Consider the following 15,260-nt stretch of genomic DNA (forward strand, 5'->3'; position numbering starts at 1 on the left):
ACCCCGCCTAAGTCTTTCCTTTGTGAAACCTTCCCATCCCTTGAAGCAGATGGGTGCCCCGCGTGCCGACTCACGTGCTGCATCCGTAGCTGTCCCCTTGCCTGTTAGGCTTTGGGTTCTCTGACGGCAGGAACTTCCTTTACTGATCTCGGTATTCCTGAGCCAACCTGGCATCTTGAAGGCATTGAATGTTTGTTGAATGACTAAAGAAACTAACGAGTAGGGTGAATTCACTAAGCCGACACTCTGTCCGGCCACTAGGCTGACTCGCTGGGCTGATTCACACACATTGCAGAAACGCTTTTAGCTTGCAGAACTCGTCCTGTTTATCGGACAAGAAATAATAAAGTTTTGTTAGTTTTGTTAGTTACATTTAAAGAAAGGAAATGACGTTTCCTAGGGCCGGTCAGGAATGTGCCAGGGATCAGCCCCGTGGGTTTGACCCAGTCTCTTATTTGGGCCTTAACTTTTCTTGTTTGCGAACGAGGGAAGCAGGGAATTCGATAGCTTTCACGGTCTTGTCGGCTCTAACGCCCCGTGATTCTGCAATAGGCCTTGCTTGAATAGATCAGAGCTCAGAGCATCTTTGAAAGAAGATCTTGGTGAGAACTTCCTCCGCCAGACAAGCAGCACTTACTTTTGTAAAATAAGAAGGCAGTTTTGTAGCTTTTTTGACTTTTCCAGTTCCAGAGGATGTTTTTGTTTATTTTCACTGCTGATACTCTGTTTCGAGAAATTGATATTAAAGCTGTTCTCACCAGTGATAAAACAACCCATGGGGTAATGCGTGTCAGCTCTGAGAACCGGTGTCACTTACATCCCAGGCGTCCCTGTCTTTGTTTCTTTTTGCAGATGAAGCTGAAAGGAAGCTCAGTTCGGCTCTCAGACAAAAAGCTTTGCCAGATGTGCCAAAACCCCTTCTGCGAGCCTGTGTTTGTTAGGTATCCCAGCGGTGGTCTCGTCCACACCCACTGTGCGGCTGGCAGGCACACGAACCCCAGCTCCCCCAGCCCCGGGGCTCGGACTTGAAGAGGCTGGGCCGAGGGCTTCTTACCAAGCTGGCTGGGTGCACAGAGCAGGAAGCCGCGTCAGCCGTCCTCGGGTGCTGGGGGGCTTCGGTCCGTGGGAAATGGGATGCGGCCGAGCCCCTGCATTGGATGGAAATGGATAATCCCCAAAATAGAGACATGCCAGATTCACCCGTCCAGGGACATCGCCACCCAAAACAGATGTCTGCTCTGAAAGGAAATGAGCCTTCCTGTGCCACCCGGACAAACCAGACCCCGCACCCTGAGCCCCGATCTGTAGACACGTATTTGCACTGGAAACGTTTGCTCCGGTGGCACGGAGGGGACCGCGTCCTGGCGGGCGAGCGGCCAGGGCGCAGAGCTCTCCATCATCACCGCCTGGCCACCCTGCGGGCTCTGCCTTTGCCCTGAGGGACAGCTGACCCCAGGGAGGTATCTTTGTTCCTTCCCACTTCCCATCTGGCTTCCAACCCCTAAAAGATCTGCCTGGGTACCCAGGCCCTCCCTTTGGGGTAAATTTCTTCGCTTCTGGCTGCCCCGCAAGTGAAGGCCCCGAGAAGCTGTGACGCGCCAGAAGGAACTGCTCGCAGGTCTGGAGCCGCCGGTGGGGACAGGAGCGCACGGCGCGTTGCCCGCCGGTTTGTTTGTAACTCCGTGATTAACATGTTCAATTAGAACTTTTAATTTGGCGTTATATCCTCTTCGTGATCCTTCTGTCTTTTGGAAATTCACCTCCATCATGTTCATTAGGGACGTTTTTCTTTGTACCCCCCCCCCATTGATTCCTCGAGAAATTAAAAGGGAAAGGTCGTGAGCACACGCCAAGCGTGTTTTCCGGGGCGGCTGGTGGTCACCTTCACGCTGGCCAGGGCGGGCCGTGGGTGACGGCTGCCCTGCGCGACGGGGATGTCGCCCCTCCCAAGGGAGCGCCGCCCCCAGAGGAAGTCCAGGCAGGCTGCCTTACCTCTAGCACTTTACACGCCTGCCCTGCGGCTTCCTGCACACACGGGACAGTCACCTCCCCGCATCACAGACCCCGCGTCCATTCCGCGTCTCTGTCCAGCATTGCGGAGAAGCTGACGCTGTTACTTCACTGCCCTCTTCTGAATTTCTTCCTGGTGATTATCGACTCTATCAGGGACTAAGAAGACAGATGCCGTGACGCCTGGCAAACGTGCATCAGCTCGTGCGTGTGACGAGGGGACCCCGGGATCCGGCCCCTCTCCTTCGGCCCAGGCCTTAACAGACGGGGTGGAGAGCTCATCCTCCCTTCTGTGAAAACGCTTTCTGTACTGATCACGGTCACTGTTCTCCTTCCTCTTGTGATTCCAAGGGGGTCCAGAAAGCAAAGGCATCCATGCACTCTTCCCTACTGTGTCTCGATTTCTAAAGAATAAATGAAGAAATTCTTGCAGCTCAGCCGTGTGCTGTGTAAGCTGGTGTGAATGAAAGCCCAGTCATGAGTCTTACCCTGCAGATGGCTGTGAAGGAATGGCCGTGTTACTGGGGACGTGACCATTATGATTCGTGAGTTTGGGGTTATCCCTCAGAGAACAAGCGACTAGGACACGGAAAACTGCACCTTTAAAAGCACCGTTTCTCTCCACGAGATGGGTACAATCCTGGAAAAGCCTTCGGATTGTTCCTTTCTCACTTGGGGGCACTGGTCTCTCTTTGCTCTGAACACTGATCAATATTTTGAAATGTTTGTTATCCTTTAGAATGATGGGAACGGAAGTCGAGCAGTTTTCTATCTCTACTCTAGAATCCTCTAATGCAGCAGAATTCTCTGACCCTGTGCAGAATTGTTAAAAACCTTTCCTTTCTCTAACTCCCACAAGGCCCTTTTCTCAAATCATATTTTTTAAAAGAAATACGTGGTTCTTTCTAAAGACCTGCTCTCTTGTGATTGTACCATTGGTTAGAGGAATTAGAACCATCACTCGGCCCTTGTCCCCCTAGGTCGCTTCGATGTCACCATCCTAGTTAAAATAGCACGAACTGGACTCAGCTGACATTCGTATTCTCTGGGGAAGACTCTTTAATTTCACGAGCTGGTTATCTGCTGTCGCTTATCCGGTATCCGGTATCCACGTGGGAGTGGCACGTGGGCTATGGAGCCATGAGCCCGCGCTCAGAGATGGAAGGCCCGGGCCTGAGCCCTGCTTGCAGTGGGGCTCCAGGGGCCCTGGGTACCACCCTTAGAGTCACTGCCTGTCACACAGCCGGGGTAACCTGGGCTTCCCCCTTGCTTGCCTATGGAAACCTGGTCCTTTCAACTTTACCCTTTGCCCCTGGTTGGATCCCAAATACACAAGGTGTACAAATGTAAACTTGTTGATTTTATTAAAATTCTTTTGATTCTTTGTCCCTACTGTAATTGTTTTTTAAATAAAAGTTATCTTGGTGATGTGATGCTTTCTGCTGCATGGCACCTATAGCCCAAGGGGCCATACAACTTAGTCATCTGCCCTGGTGGTGCCTTCCAGCTCCTGCAGGGACTTGCATTGGTCGTTCCTCAAATCCTTTGGTGTTGCTTCACTACGTTTTAATTTACGTTTAATTACGGTGTAATTTACTGGTGTAATTTCCAGGTATCTGGTGTTTGTACAAATACTAGAAAATACGTTGCTTTATAGCAGCTGACAGAGAAGCTCAGCCATTCCCAACCCGCCTCGGCCGTGCCAGGGTGCACACCCACCGGGCCAGGAGCTGAGGGGCTAAAAGACACCAAGAGCTGTACGCAAGGTGCTAAGGGGGCAGTTTTCCTTTTTGAATCCACGCATTCATTTATTTGTATATTCATTCATTCACTCATTCATTCATTCCACAAGTATATAGTGGAAGATGCTCTGTGCCAGACATCGTACTCCGTTCTGCAGAAAAACTGGTGAGAGACACATCTGGTCTCAGCCCTGCTGGAGGTAATGACAGCCCCGGGGGACAAATGCCAGAGGACGTGCAGTGCTGGTGGACCAGATGCACGGAGTTGGAGGGAGAGTGCTGCACTCAGGGTGGGGGGGTGAGCTGGCTTATGGCCCCGTGGGGATGGAGAGAAAGAGGATCCAATGACTCTGCAGCTCGGGAAGGCAGCAGGGGACAGTGACAGATGAGGCTGGAGGCCGAGGCTTTATCCCAGTTCTGGGCAGAAGAGAAACACGGGTGTCTGTGCCGTAGAGAGACCAGAAGTTCCCCCACCAGGGGCAGCCTCAGCCAGCGTGTCCATCTGGTATTGGGTCCATTCATCTTGGTCTTTACACGGTTTTTAATTATATGGGAAAGGAGTCCCGCCCCCCCAGAAAGAAACAGAATGTTGTGGCCAGTTTATTTGGAGAGTCCCTTGTATTAAATTATAGTACAGGGAGGGCTTCCCTGGTGGTGCAGGGGTTAAGAATCCGCCTGCCAATGCAGGGGACACGGGTTCGAGCCCTGGTCCGGGAAGATCCCACATGCCGCGGAGCAACTAAGCCCGTGCGCCACAACTACTGAGCCTGCGCTCCAGAGCCCCGCGAGCCACAGCTACTGAGTCTGCGCGGCACAACTACTGAAGCCCACGCTCCTAGAGCCTGTGCTCCACAACAAGAGAAGCCACCGCAATGAGAAACCCGCGCACCACAACGAAGAGTAGCCCCCGCTCGCTATTAGAGAAAGCCCGCGCGCAGCAACGGAGATCCAATGCAGCCAAAAATAAGGTAAATTAATTAAATAAATAAAAATTAAAAAAAAAATTTAAATAAAATATAGTACATGGATAAAAAATTGGAGGTATAGTAAGGCCAACAGATCAGGAGACAATTGCCACTGAAAAGATAGTTTTTGTACTCACGGATCCCGGAGACCCTCCTCACAGGGGAGGGGGCACACCAGCCACATGGGGAAGCACCAGGGCCAGGCAGGAGGCACAGGGCGGGTCGGGGAACGTGGGCAGGAGCCTTTATCGTGGCTTCCAAGGGAAGGAAGGGGTGAGGCAGCTGGGCAGGCTTGGGGCTGGCGAGTTGGAATGATATCCATGGGCTCTGGGCCCAGCGGCTGCCCCTGGCTGGCTGGCCCTGGCCCTGGGGGATTAGAGCAGGCGGATAGCAGCTCGGGGTGTGAGCACTCACAGAGGAGGCGGTGGGGTGTGGGCGCTGCTTGGGCTGCTTTGTATTTGAAGGGGCGCTCGCGGGCGAATGGTTCACTGTCCCCAGGAGCCAGCCAGTCCTGGGAGCGGCAACCTCTCCAGGGTCAGCCAGGGCCCGGATGTCAAAGCATCAGAATACAGAAAATCAAAGACGTGGTTAATACAGATGTTCGATTAAACCACTGGGGTGGCCACATTGTACTCTGCTTCCCAGGACAGAGAATTGAACGTGACGAGTTTAACGTACTTCTAACAGCAAGATAGCAAAGGCTGCCCAGAGTAGGGGATACTCATTATAGGATATTTTTTTTAATAGTGGAAAACAGAAATAAACAAAACCAAACAGGGAGTACTTAAGTAACTTAGCTTCTGGTGCAGCCGCATAATGGATGACTCCCAGCCAGCAGAAATCACTTCAAAACATGAAAAAAAAACTACCAAAGCACTAAGCTAAGTTGTGGGATAGTATGATCTAAATTTTGCAAAAGAAATACACATTTTTATATGTAAGTTATAAAGACTAGAATATCTTTACTTTTCTTTATGAGTTTGGGTAAAAAGAAAGTTTTCACTTCTACAAGGAGCAAATTACCTCTATAATACAAAATAATCAATAGATATGATTTTTAAAACTTGTCTAAGACTAGGGAACATTTATTCCTAAGGATGGAAAGTACTCCATTCTCTTACAGAATCTAAATCTGAACTTTAAGGTATAGCATCACCTCATGTCTAGTTAAGAACTTACCCATATCTGCTTATTGCATCATTTGAGAAGGAAAGATTCGAGGAAAACAGAGCAGGGGGCCGGGGAGTGAAGAGGATCTGGGGGAAGAAGAGGGTCTGCAGGTTCACACGAAGGTATAATGGAGATTTAGACTCTGGGGACAAAAACCTGGTGGAACCTCTCACTTTGGAGAGCGTCTGAGCGGACGCATCTCAGTGGTCCCAGGGCTCCCCGCCAGGGAAAGCAGTTCCTAGCAGCCTGGACTGCCTGCTTCCTGAGAGGCCCGGCAAATCCCGTGACAATCGAAGCCTTGGGGAGACAGAGCCTCCTGCTCGCCACAGTGTTTCTCCCTTCACGCCTTGAAAGCAAATTACGCTTTGCACTTTTCCATATGCATTTATAAAGTTATTCAGTCCTGTTTGTCTTTTATGGTGAGGTGAGTGACCCTTTCTTCATGGTTTAATAAAACATCCGAAGTCTTCATGACACCACAGCAAAGCACGGCCAGGAGGGGAGACTGCAGCAGCATTTCAATGAGGGAGGAAATGAGAAATGAGTCCCCAAAGGACACTTAATAAGGAACAGCAAACCTGTCTTTTCAAAAATGCTTCTGGAAATGAGCTTGGCTGTTTTTTTTCCGGCTGGATGGTTGGCAAAGGGACAGCAGCTGCCAGAGGCAGCAGGAGAGAGCGCTGGGGAGCTGGAACACGCAGATCCGTGCAAGGGACCGGCCTTATTACCCCGGCCCTGGGGATGGTCAGACGTTTACCTGGACACCTCCAGGCTGAGCTGGCATAGCAGCAGCCTCGGATTCCTGGTTGCAGAAGGTAACATTCTGGTGACACCTGTGTGTTTCTCATACAGGTGAGCTCTTTCTGTTCCTATCCGACTAAGTAGGAAAAACCCCTCTGTGCTGCAGCCCCTCCCTGGTTTCCTCTTAGCCAGGCACGCTGGCACCTCTCCTATTCTTAGATCACCTCGCCCCCGGCTCCTCCAGGAGGAAAGGGCACAGGGCGGAAGGTAAACCGAGGCTGTCTGCTACAGTGCCCTTGCCCGCCCGCCCCAAATAATGTGCGTGCACGCACACACACCATGCTATTGTGTTCCAACATCCTTTCATTCTTACACAATCCAGATGTAACCACCCCTAGGGTCCCCAGCCCTGTTTTCTTGAGCTGCCCAATCGCCATGGCCTGGCCCCGGCCCTCCTTCTGCAGGTCCACCTTGCCATCAGCAAACGGTCTGCACCTTCCAATAGGCGAAGCTTTGAAAGTATACTCTTTCCTTAAACATAATCAAATTCTTGGCAGACTCAGTCTCAATCGCTGTTGATTGCGGTTTTAAATTATAAGTTTTTTTTTTATCTTGGCAAAAGTCATCTCTTTGTGGCTGCAAATTTTCAAACACCTATTGTGCCTAAAAGGTTAAATGTGGCGACTCTCTTCTCAGCCCAGTCATCAACGCATATGCAATTTCTGTGTCTGGACGCACATCCCCAGGCGCTGGGGGTTAGAGGTAAAGAGAGAGGTACCATCTTGGGTTGATTGTGTTTATCTTACATTGAGAAGAGGCTCAGTTATGAAATTTGTACTTAGGACTTAAGAATGTGCGTGCTAAGGTCGCTCGTTTTTCAAAATCGTGCAGTCTTGGCAGAGACTGCTGGCAGTCCCCCACCTCCTCCTCTCCTGTGCTGAGAGAGGCTTGACTGGACACGTGGGCACCTGACTAGGGACTCAGTCTCCCAGCCTCCTCTGCAGCTGGCGTGATCATGTGACTCATCCCCCAGCCTCCTTTGCAGCTGGCGTGATCATGTGACTCATCCCCCAGCCTCCTTTGCAGCTGGCGTGATCATGTGACTGGGCTCTGGACCAGGGGAGACCAGGAAAGACCAGGGGAGTGTGGATGTGCCTGCACACTTTCGCCTCCTGAGGAGCCAGGACACCGACCTGGCTGCGGCCTGCACTGACCACAGAGATGAGGACGGTGCCCCAGGGACAATGCACACCGAGATGGGCGGAGCCTGAGTCCCGAACAACCCGGTGGGTAGGGAGCCCACCTCACAGCTGGACTTCCGTGAGAGTGGGCGGGGTTATTTTTTAAAGTTAGCGCTGGGGGGGTCGGTTACAGCAGCCCTGCCCATTTCCCCTAGCCCACTGCCTCCCCACCGGCCTCCCTCCCGCCTGCATCCCAGCATTCCCGGTTCCGCCACCCAGCTGTCTGCGTACCTTAGAACCACCGAGAACAGTGGGGGTGTGGCCTCAGGCTGTTTCTCCAGCCTGGGAATAGGGTGGCACTACCCACCCACCCCTACCCCTAGTAGCCCAGGGAGGCTGACTCACAGCCCTGGGAGCGTTTTGAGCGGAATGAAGTGGTCATTTCAGGCCATCGAGTCCATGCTCCTGGCTTCAGTAGCTGTTGTGTTCTTGTCAGCCGACCCTAAAATCTTACAAGCACATGAAGATAAGGAAAGGGCAGGACAGCCAGTTTCTGAAACACATTTTTACCCTTGCCCCAAGCGGACAAAGCTGGGACGTAAGCAGGTTGACAGTACAACCCTAGCGATTACTGCCCCGTTATATCCAGCCCAGGCGTGGGACTAGATCCTCATATACGTTATGTCATGTGTTTCTCTCGGGGGCCTCTGGCTGGGAGTGTCTCCCTCATTTAGGAGGCCAGGAAGCTGGACACGGAATCACTTGCTGGAGGCAAGGCTGCTGACTGTGTGAGCAAGGGGAACATAGCAACGTCGGAAATACTTAACATGGCAGATTTTTAGTCCCCCAAAAAGCGTGTACTGTAAATCATGTCAGGGGAAACTACGCCAGGGCTCAGAGTAGCCAAGTAGGAATTGATCTAGATTTTGCTCTTCATCTTGGTTGTCAGAATGTCCTAGAGAACCTTTGCCTTTATTTCACCCCAACAGCAGGGGGCCAAGAGTCATGATGACAAAGTAGTGGATTTTCCCGGGTGGTGAGAATTAGGATGACACTTCTGAGACTTACGGTGTCTCGTTTTCTGAGGCAAGGCTCTCCCACGGGCCGTCACCACCACAGTCACTGCCCAGGACCCCACAGAAACAATTCAGCGCCCAGGGTTTGGCGGAAGTCCAGGGTCAGAGAGAAGATGAAAACATAATACAGAGAAGCAGTGGTCGCCCTGCAGGCATCAGGGAAGGAGACAAGAACTTGCTATTTATGTGGTATTTTAAGAAGTTCCTTGAAGGCCCAGCGAGACTGGAGAGAATCAGGAAGTCGGCAGAGTGAAAGTCAGAGGTGAAACTCACTGTCTGGAATTATCTAGCAGGGTGGGGAGCTTCTAAAAATGTGGGCGCCCTGCTGTGACCCTCCCACTGGGCAGTCTCCCATTGTCATCAGTAATGACCTTTAGTCATTGCAGCTCGGCTAGTGGCTTACAGGTTCTGGACCAGACTTCCCGAAGTGGGTGTATCTTAGGAGGTGTCCGACCCCAGATTCTTGGTGTACTAGTCATGGCTCTGGTGCTAATTTTGGCAAGAAACACAGTCTTTTTTTTTTTTTTTTTTAAATCAGCGGCGATATTATTTATTTATTTATTTATTTATTTATTTATTTATTTATGTCTGTGTTGGGTCTTTGTTTCTGTGCGAGGGCTTTCTCTAGTTGCGGCAAGAGGGGGCCACTCTTCATCGCGGTGCGCAGGCTTCTCACTGTCGCGGCCTCTCTTATTGTGGAGCACAGGCTCCAGACGCGCAGGCTCAGTAGTTGTGGCTCACGGGCCCAGTTGCTCCGCGGCATGTGGGATCTTCCCAGACCAGGGAGCGAACCCGTGTCTCCTGCGTTGGCAGGCAGACTCCCAACCACTGCGCCACCAGGGAAGCCCAGAAACACAGTCTTATGCACCGAAAGAGCAATAATACTTTACTTAAAATATATACAAAATTATTACTTTGAAACATATATTACTATCCAACATACATCAAATAACGCTGATTGATGTACGTTTTGGTCCCTTCGTTCGTTCAGTTTTGTGACTTCTCTTTTACACGAGGCTCCTATAGAACGTTCTCTTACATGCCCGCCGGAGGGGAGGTCCCCAGAGGCCTGGTCCCCGTGGTGGTCTGGCTGTGCAGCTCTGCCTCGCGGCGGGCACTCGGGACACAGAAGTGAGGGGACCCACCTCAGTCAGTCACATGCCACTAACCATCTTCAACCAAACTCTGTGCCTCTCCTCTCTCCTCTCCTCTCTCTCCCTCCCACTCACTCTAGGTATACAATGGTCTGGGGGGTCTGGGCCTGGGTGTAAAAGGAGGGTGAAGTTGGTGAGAAAAAGTGCCAATTATTTTCTGGAAAAGCCCTCGTCTGGACTTAGGTTAATGTGAATTATGTTATCTTTCTTTTTTGCTTCTGTCACAGGAGGAAAGCATGGGAATGGGGAGCTGGTCTCTTCATACAACCTTGGAAAGGAAAGGAGAAGAAAAACACAAAGGGGAGCGTGTGTGTGTGTTACCGTTATCCTGAGATAAATCAGACACGTGCCTTTGGGCCCAAACGGGCATGACCCATCATGGTCCCCTCCAGTGCCTTGCATCTCGTAGGCACTTAATGAATGCTCACTGCATGGATGGATAAACGAAGGCAGGGGATCTGGTGACTACAAGTGGAAAACATGCACATGGCAGGGACCTCGGCAGGGATGTGGGAGACCCTCTAGGCCTGCTTCCTCGCTTGGCAGATGGGGAAACTGAGGCCCAGAGAAGTGGGGGTGAAACGAGCAAGGTCACGTGACTACTTCCTGATGGAGTTAGACTTAGAACCATATTTTCTACATTTATCCTTAAATTTCCCACTCTCTTCAGGTCTGAAGCTGTAAAGAGAGCTCCGTGGACTCGACCATGTGCCCTGACCTCAGGAAAGTCACCTCCCCCATCAGAAGCTCCCAGTGGTAAAGGAGGCCCTGGGTGTAGAGGCCGGGCGTACGAGACAAGCAGCAGGTCCCCTCTTGGCAGCTGCCCTCCTGGGATCCCAATCCTGCCTGGGCTGGGGGACCAAGGTCCCGGGGAGGTCGCCCCGACGGCAGCGGTCAGACCCCTGCGGCCCTGAGTGAGGTAGAGGAACACAGAGGTCAGTGGGAGTGGGTCGTTGCGTCCCCGCCGCAGGTCCTGGGACGGGGTGAAGCGGCAGCCTCAGCGCGTCGAGAGGAACATGTAGACAGACCCCCGACCGCTTCTGGGGCTGAAAGCAAGTCGCTCCAAGTACTTGCTGAAAAGATGGGTCACAGGAGAAGGAGTGTGGTTCCTACTCACGGGGACAGACGGAATGAGGACAAGGGGGGCCCGGGGGCCAGAGGTGAGAGAGAGGGAAGGGGCAGGGGCTGTCACGGCAGGCAGGGAGGTGACAGGCTTCAGGGTGAGGGTCCAGGTGGGCCGGTCCAGGGAGGAGGGTTGAGGATGTGCGCTGGGGTGGGCTTGTCATTTCAGCCGAGCTGCCCCCGAACATTCTCTGGGCTTCAAGCCACCAAGGCCTCCCACGTGTCACACGGGGGCAGCTGAAAAGCCCAGGGGCCCCTCTGCTTCCCGCGTGATTTTGGTTTATAGAACGGACGATTCGGCATCGTCCAAATGCACGTCTGACCACTGTAAAGAACCTGGCATGTGTCCACGACGTGTGCCACAGACACAAACGCCTCTGAAGAACGCTGGCGCCCAGCACACTGACTGAGGACCCAGAGATGAACCTCCTCGGGTTCCTCGCGTCAGAACATGGCACCACGGCTGTCTCCAAGGCAGGTCTTGAGAGAGCTCTTTAGACCTCCTGCCCCGCAGCCAACCTCCCTCCCTGCTCCCGTCGCCTCCCTAACGCTGGGCCCGACTCCTCCATCACCCACCCGTGTCCCCTTTTGTCGTGACGGCCGTCCCGTTTCCATCAGACCTGCAGGGAGAAACAAAAATAATTCATCGTGCCAACCTGGGAGCCGCAGCTCACCCGGTAACAAATGAGTCCCTTTGTGCTTAAGAGCTCCCCCCCGCCCCGCCACCAAGTGCCGAGTGCACGGGAGTCCCAGGAAGCCGAGCGGGGGGGCAGGGGGCTCAGTGCCACCCCCTACACGGCGGACTGGTTTTCGGTGCACGCGTAGACGGTGCTCGGCTGGATTCGCCTCCGGATCCGCTCAGGCACTTTGGGCAGGATCTGCAAGGTCTGGGGCAGCAGCTCCAGGCAGGCCTCGCGGAACTTCTTGATTCGCCAGCAGTAGACTATGGGGTTGAAGACGGACTTGAGGTAGCTGAGCCCCAGGATGCAAGAGCTGGTGGCGTAGAACGAGGGGCCGCAGTAGAACCTCCGGCTGAACACGGACAGCAGGCTGTAGACGGAGTGCGGCAGCCAGCACAGCGAGAAGCCCACGAAGAGGATCAGGATGGTGGTGAAGGCCTTGGTTTTGAAGCTCAGGTCCAGGCTGACCTGCTGCTGCTGCTGCCGCTGGAGCCGCCTCAGACCGGCGCGGGGCAGCCACCGCAGGTCCAGGCCGTCCGACTGGTTGTGCACGCGCACGGCGTTCTTGCGCACCGTGTGCAGGATGCCCAGGTAGGAGCCGAGCATCACGGCGAAGGGCGCGAAGAAGGCGGCGCCCAGCAGCGCCAGCACGTAGGCGCGGCCGGCCGGCAGTTCGGTGTAGCCCAGCACGCACTGCGGGGCCCGCGCCGGCACCTCCACCAGCGGCCAGGCGGCCAGCGACGGGGCCGAGACGCAGAAGGACAGCGCCCAGGACGCGGCGATGATCACCTTGGCCCTGCGGGGGTTCAGCCTGTCCTGGCGCTGCACGATGATGAGGAAGCGGTCCACGCTGATGATGAGCAGGATGGCCACGCCCTCCAGGACGAAGAACCAGTAGAGCGCGGCCGAGAGACGGCAGAAGGCGTCCCCGAAGTGCCAGCGGACGGTGACGAGGGTGACGGCGGTGAAGGGCATGCAGCACACGGACAGCATGATGTCCGAGAAGGCCAGCGTGGCCAGCAGCAGGTTGATGGCGGAGCGCATGGCCGGCCTCTGGTACACGATGACGCAGACCACGGCGTTGCCGAGGAGCCCCACCACGACCATCAGCATCATAAGGACCGCCAGGGACATCCTGAGGGGCGCTGGCGGCGCGGGGGGCCCGGGGTCCGCCACGTGGCTCCCGTTGGGCAGCAGGTATTCGTGGGTCTCGATGGACGAGCGGTTACAGGCCATCGTGGAGGAAATCCTGGAGCTGGGGCAGAGGGGGGAGGGAGGGGCCTCAGCGCCTCGGGGGCTGCAGCCTTCTGCCTGCCGGCTGCATCTACCTCCCGGTTGTCTTGGATCTGGAGGGCGCTGCAAAAGCCTGGGGGAGCCTCCCTCTTTGGGAGCAACTGGCGGGGATTTGCGATTCATCAATCACAGCCTCATCATCTCCGTGACAACCGACTGTCCGCAGCTTTCTACTTGGACGCTCTCAGTGGCCTGGAGCAAAGCAGCACGAAAGAGAATGGTGTTAGACCTTCCAAGCACGGGTTGAATAGAGCAGTTTTTGCCTTTTACAGGTATTTTCAACATCAGAGTGGCGATGACTCACTTACTTACCACATGGGACAAGGCTTGGTCTTCACAAATATGCCGAGCCTTGTCACATCACCCGGGAAACCTGATTAGACCCACCTTGTGGGGGACCAGACTTTGTAATCAACATCTCCATAATCAGCATGTATTTTATAACTTGAATTATAAACAGCCTGATCCAGTGAAGCTTTGGACAAGGCAACCCCCAGTAGAAACCCAGCTCCATGAGGGCAGGGTTTTGTCTGTGTTGTTTGCTGTGTCCCCAGCGGAGAAGATGCTCAACAGAAATTTTGTGGAGTAAGTAAATGGTAGTTGATGCCGCTGCTATTTGTTTTAAGTGTGGAGTCACATGCAGTTGTAAGAAATAATCCAGCAAGATCCCATGTACCCTTCCCCCAATTTCCCGTAATGGTAACACTTTGGATAACTGTAGTGCTGCTAGAATGTTACTTTTGGAAACACTGATGAAAGGAGGACACTCTCACCCCAGATAAACCCTTTTAAAGGGTGCTATCGGGGCTTCCCTGATGGCACAGTGGTTAAGAATCCGCCTGCCAATGCAGGTGACACAGGTTCGATCCCTGGTCCAGGAAGACCACATGCCGCGGGGCAACTAAGCCCGTGCACCATAACTACTGAGCCTGCGCTCTAGAGCCCGGGAGCCACAACTACTGAGCCCGTGTGCCACATCTATTGAAGCCTGCATTCTAGAGCCCACAAGCCACAGCTATTGAGCCCGTGTGCCACGTCTACTGAAGCCCGCACGCCTAGAGCCTGTGCTGCACAACAAGAGAAGCCACCGCAATGAGAAGCCCGTGCACCGCAACGAAGATCCAACACAGCCAAAAATTAAAAAAAAAAAAAAGATGCCGTTATCTTTCATTTCGTGTTTCTTTCACGGGTGTGGCCAAGATGGTGTTCTGTAGCTCAGCCCAAAGTCAGCTTGCCTGAGCAGGTGAAATCCACCACTTTCCCATCACTGGGCGCCTCCGGAAGGCTGCTTAACCTCTGCTGGTGTTACCTTCTCGTCTGTAACATACAAATTCCATAGCTTCCCACTGACCGATGACTTGGCAGTCTGTCCACTTGAGGCTGAAAGAATGTCCTTGCAGAGGCTGGGAGACGTCGCTCCTTCTGGCATTCAGCATTGCTGGGGTCAGGTTGGAAGTGGGTTTGATTCTGTTCCTTCACAGGTGACAAGTTATTGCCTCTTGAAGGCTGGATATTTTCTTCCTGAAAAATGTTTACAAGGCAGTGTCTAGATATGAGTCTTTTCTTGTTTGTTGTGCTGGGTACTCAGTGAGCCTTTTAAATCCAAAGCCATGTGCCCCTCAACTCTGAGAAAGTTTCCTTTTTCACGTCTTTGCTAGTTTTCTCCCTTTTGATCTTTGTGGAGAATACTTAACAGGTAGGTGCTGAACCTCACTGATTGGACCTTAATTTTTCTTTTCCCTTATTTTTTTATTTATTTATTTATTTTTTTTTTGCGGTATGCGGGCCTCTCACTGCTGTGGCCTCCCCCGCTGCGGAGCACAGGCTCCGGACGCGCAGGCTCCGGACGCGCAGGCTCAGCGGCCATGGCTCACGGGCCCAGCCGCTCCGCGGCATATGGGATCCTCCCAGACCGGGGCACGAACCCGTATCCCCTGCATCGGCAGGCGGACTCTCAACCACTTGCGCCACCAGGGAGGCCCTCTTTTCCCTTATTTTTAAAAAAAATTTCATTTAAAAAATTTTTCATTGAAATATAGTTGATTTACAATGTTGTGTTCCCTTGTGTGTGTGTGTGTGTGTGTGTGTTTAATTTGTCTGCTTTGGACTCTTTTTTACACTGTGCT

General features: G+C 53.1%; 2 protein-coding genes across 4 annotated transcripts in view; one reads left to right on the forward strand and one right to left on the reverse strand.

Moving 5' to 3' along the window:
* TGFBRAP1 (transforming growth factor beta receptor associated protein 1) overlaps nt 1-1,913 on the forward strand; it is a 41,646-nt gene extending 39,733 nt beyond the window's left edge. For all 3 annotated transcript variants that reach the window (XM_060117092.1, XM_060117091.1, XM_060117090.1), the window contains one exon: nt 853-1,913. In XM_060117092.1, the coding sequence (XP_059973075.1) occupies nt 853-1,029 (177 nt within the window). In that variant the 3' untranslated portion in view covers nt 1,030-1,913. The remainder of the gene's footprint in view (nt 1-852) is intronic.
* Nucleotides 1,914-11,857: 9,944 nt separating this feature from the next.
* On the reverse strand, nt 11,858-13,092 carry GPR45 (G protein-coupled receptor 45). The gene has a single exon (XM_060117822.1). It carries the CDS (start codon nt 13,075-13,077, stop codon nt 11,953-11,955), a length of 1,125 nt encoding a protein of 374 aa, XP_059973805.1. The 5' UTR covers nt 13,078-13,092; the 3' UTR covers nt 11,858-11,952.
* Between the last annotated feature and the right edge of the window lie 2,168 nt (nt 13,093-15,260).

The sequence above is a fragment of the Mesoplodon densirostris genome, chromosome 14 (assembly GCF_025265405.1).
Source record: "Mesoplodon densirostris isolate mMesDen1 chromosome 14, mMesDen1 primary haplotype, whole genome shotgun sequence".
NCBI classification, from domain to species: Eukaryota; Metazoa; Chordata; class Mammalia; order Artiodactyla; family Ziphiidae; genus Mesoplodon; species Mesoplodon densirostris.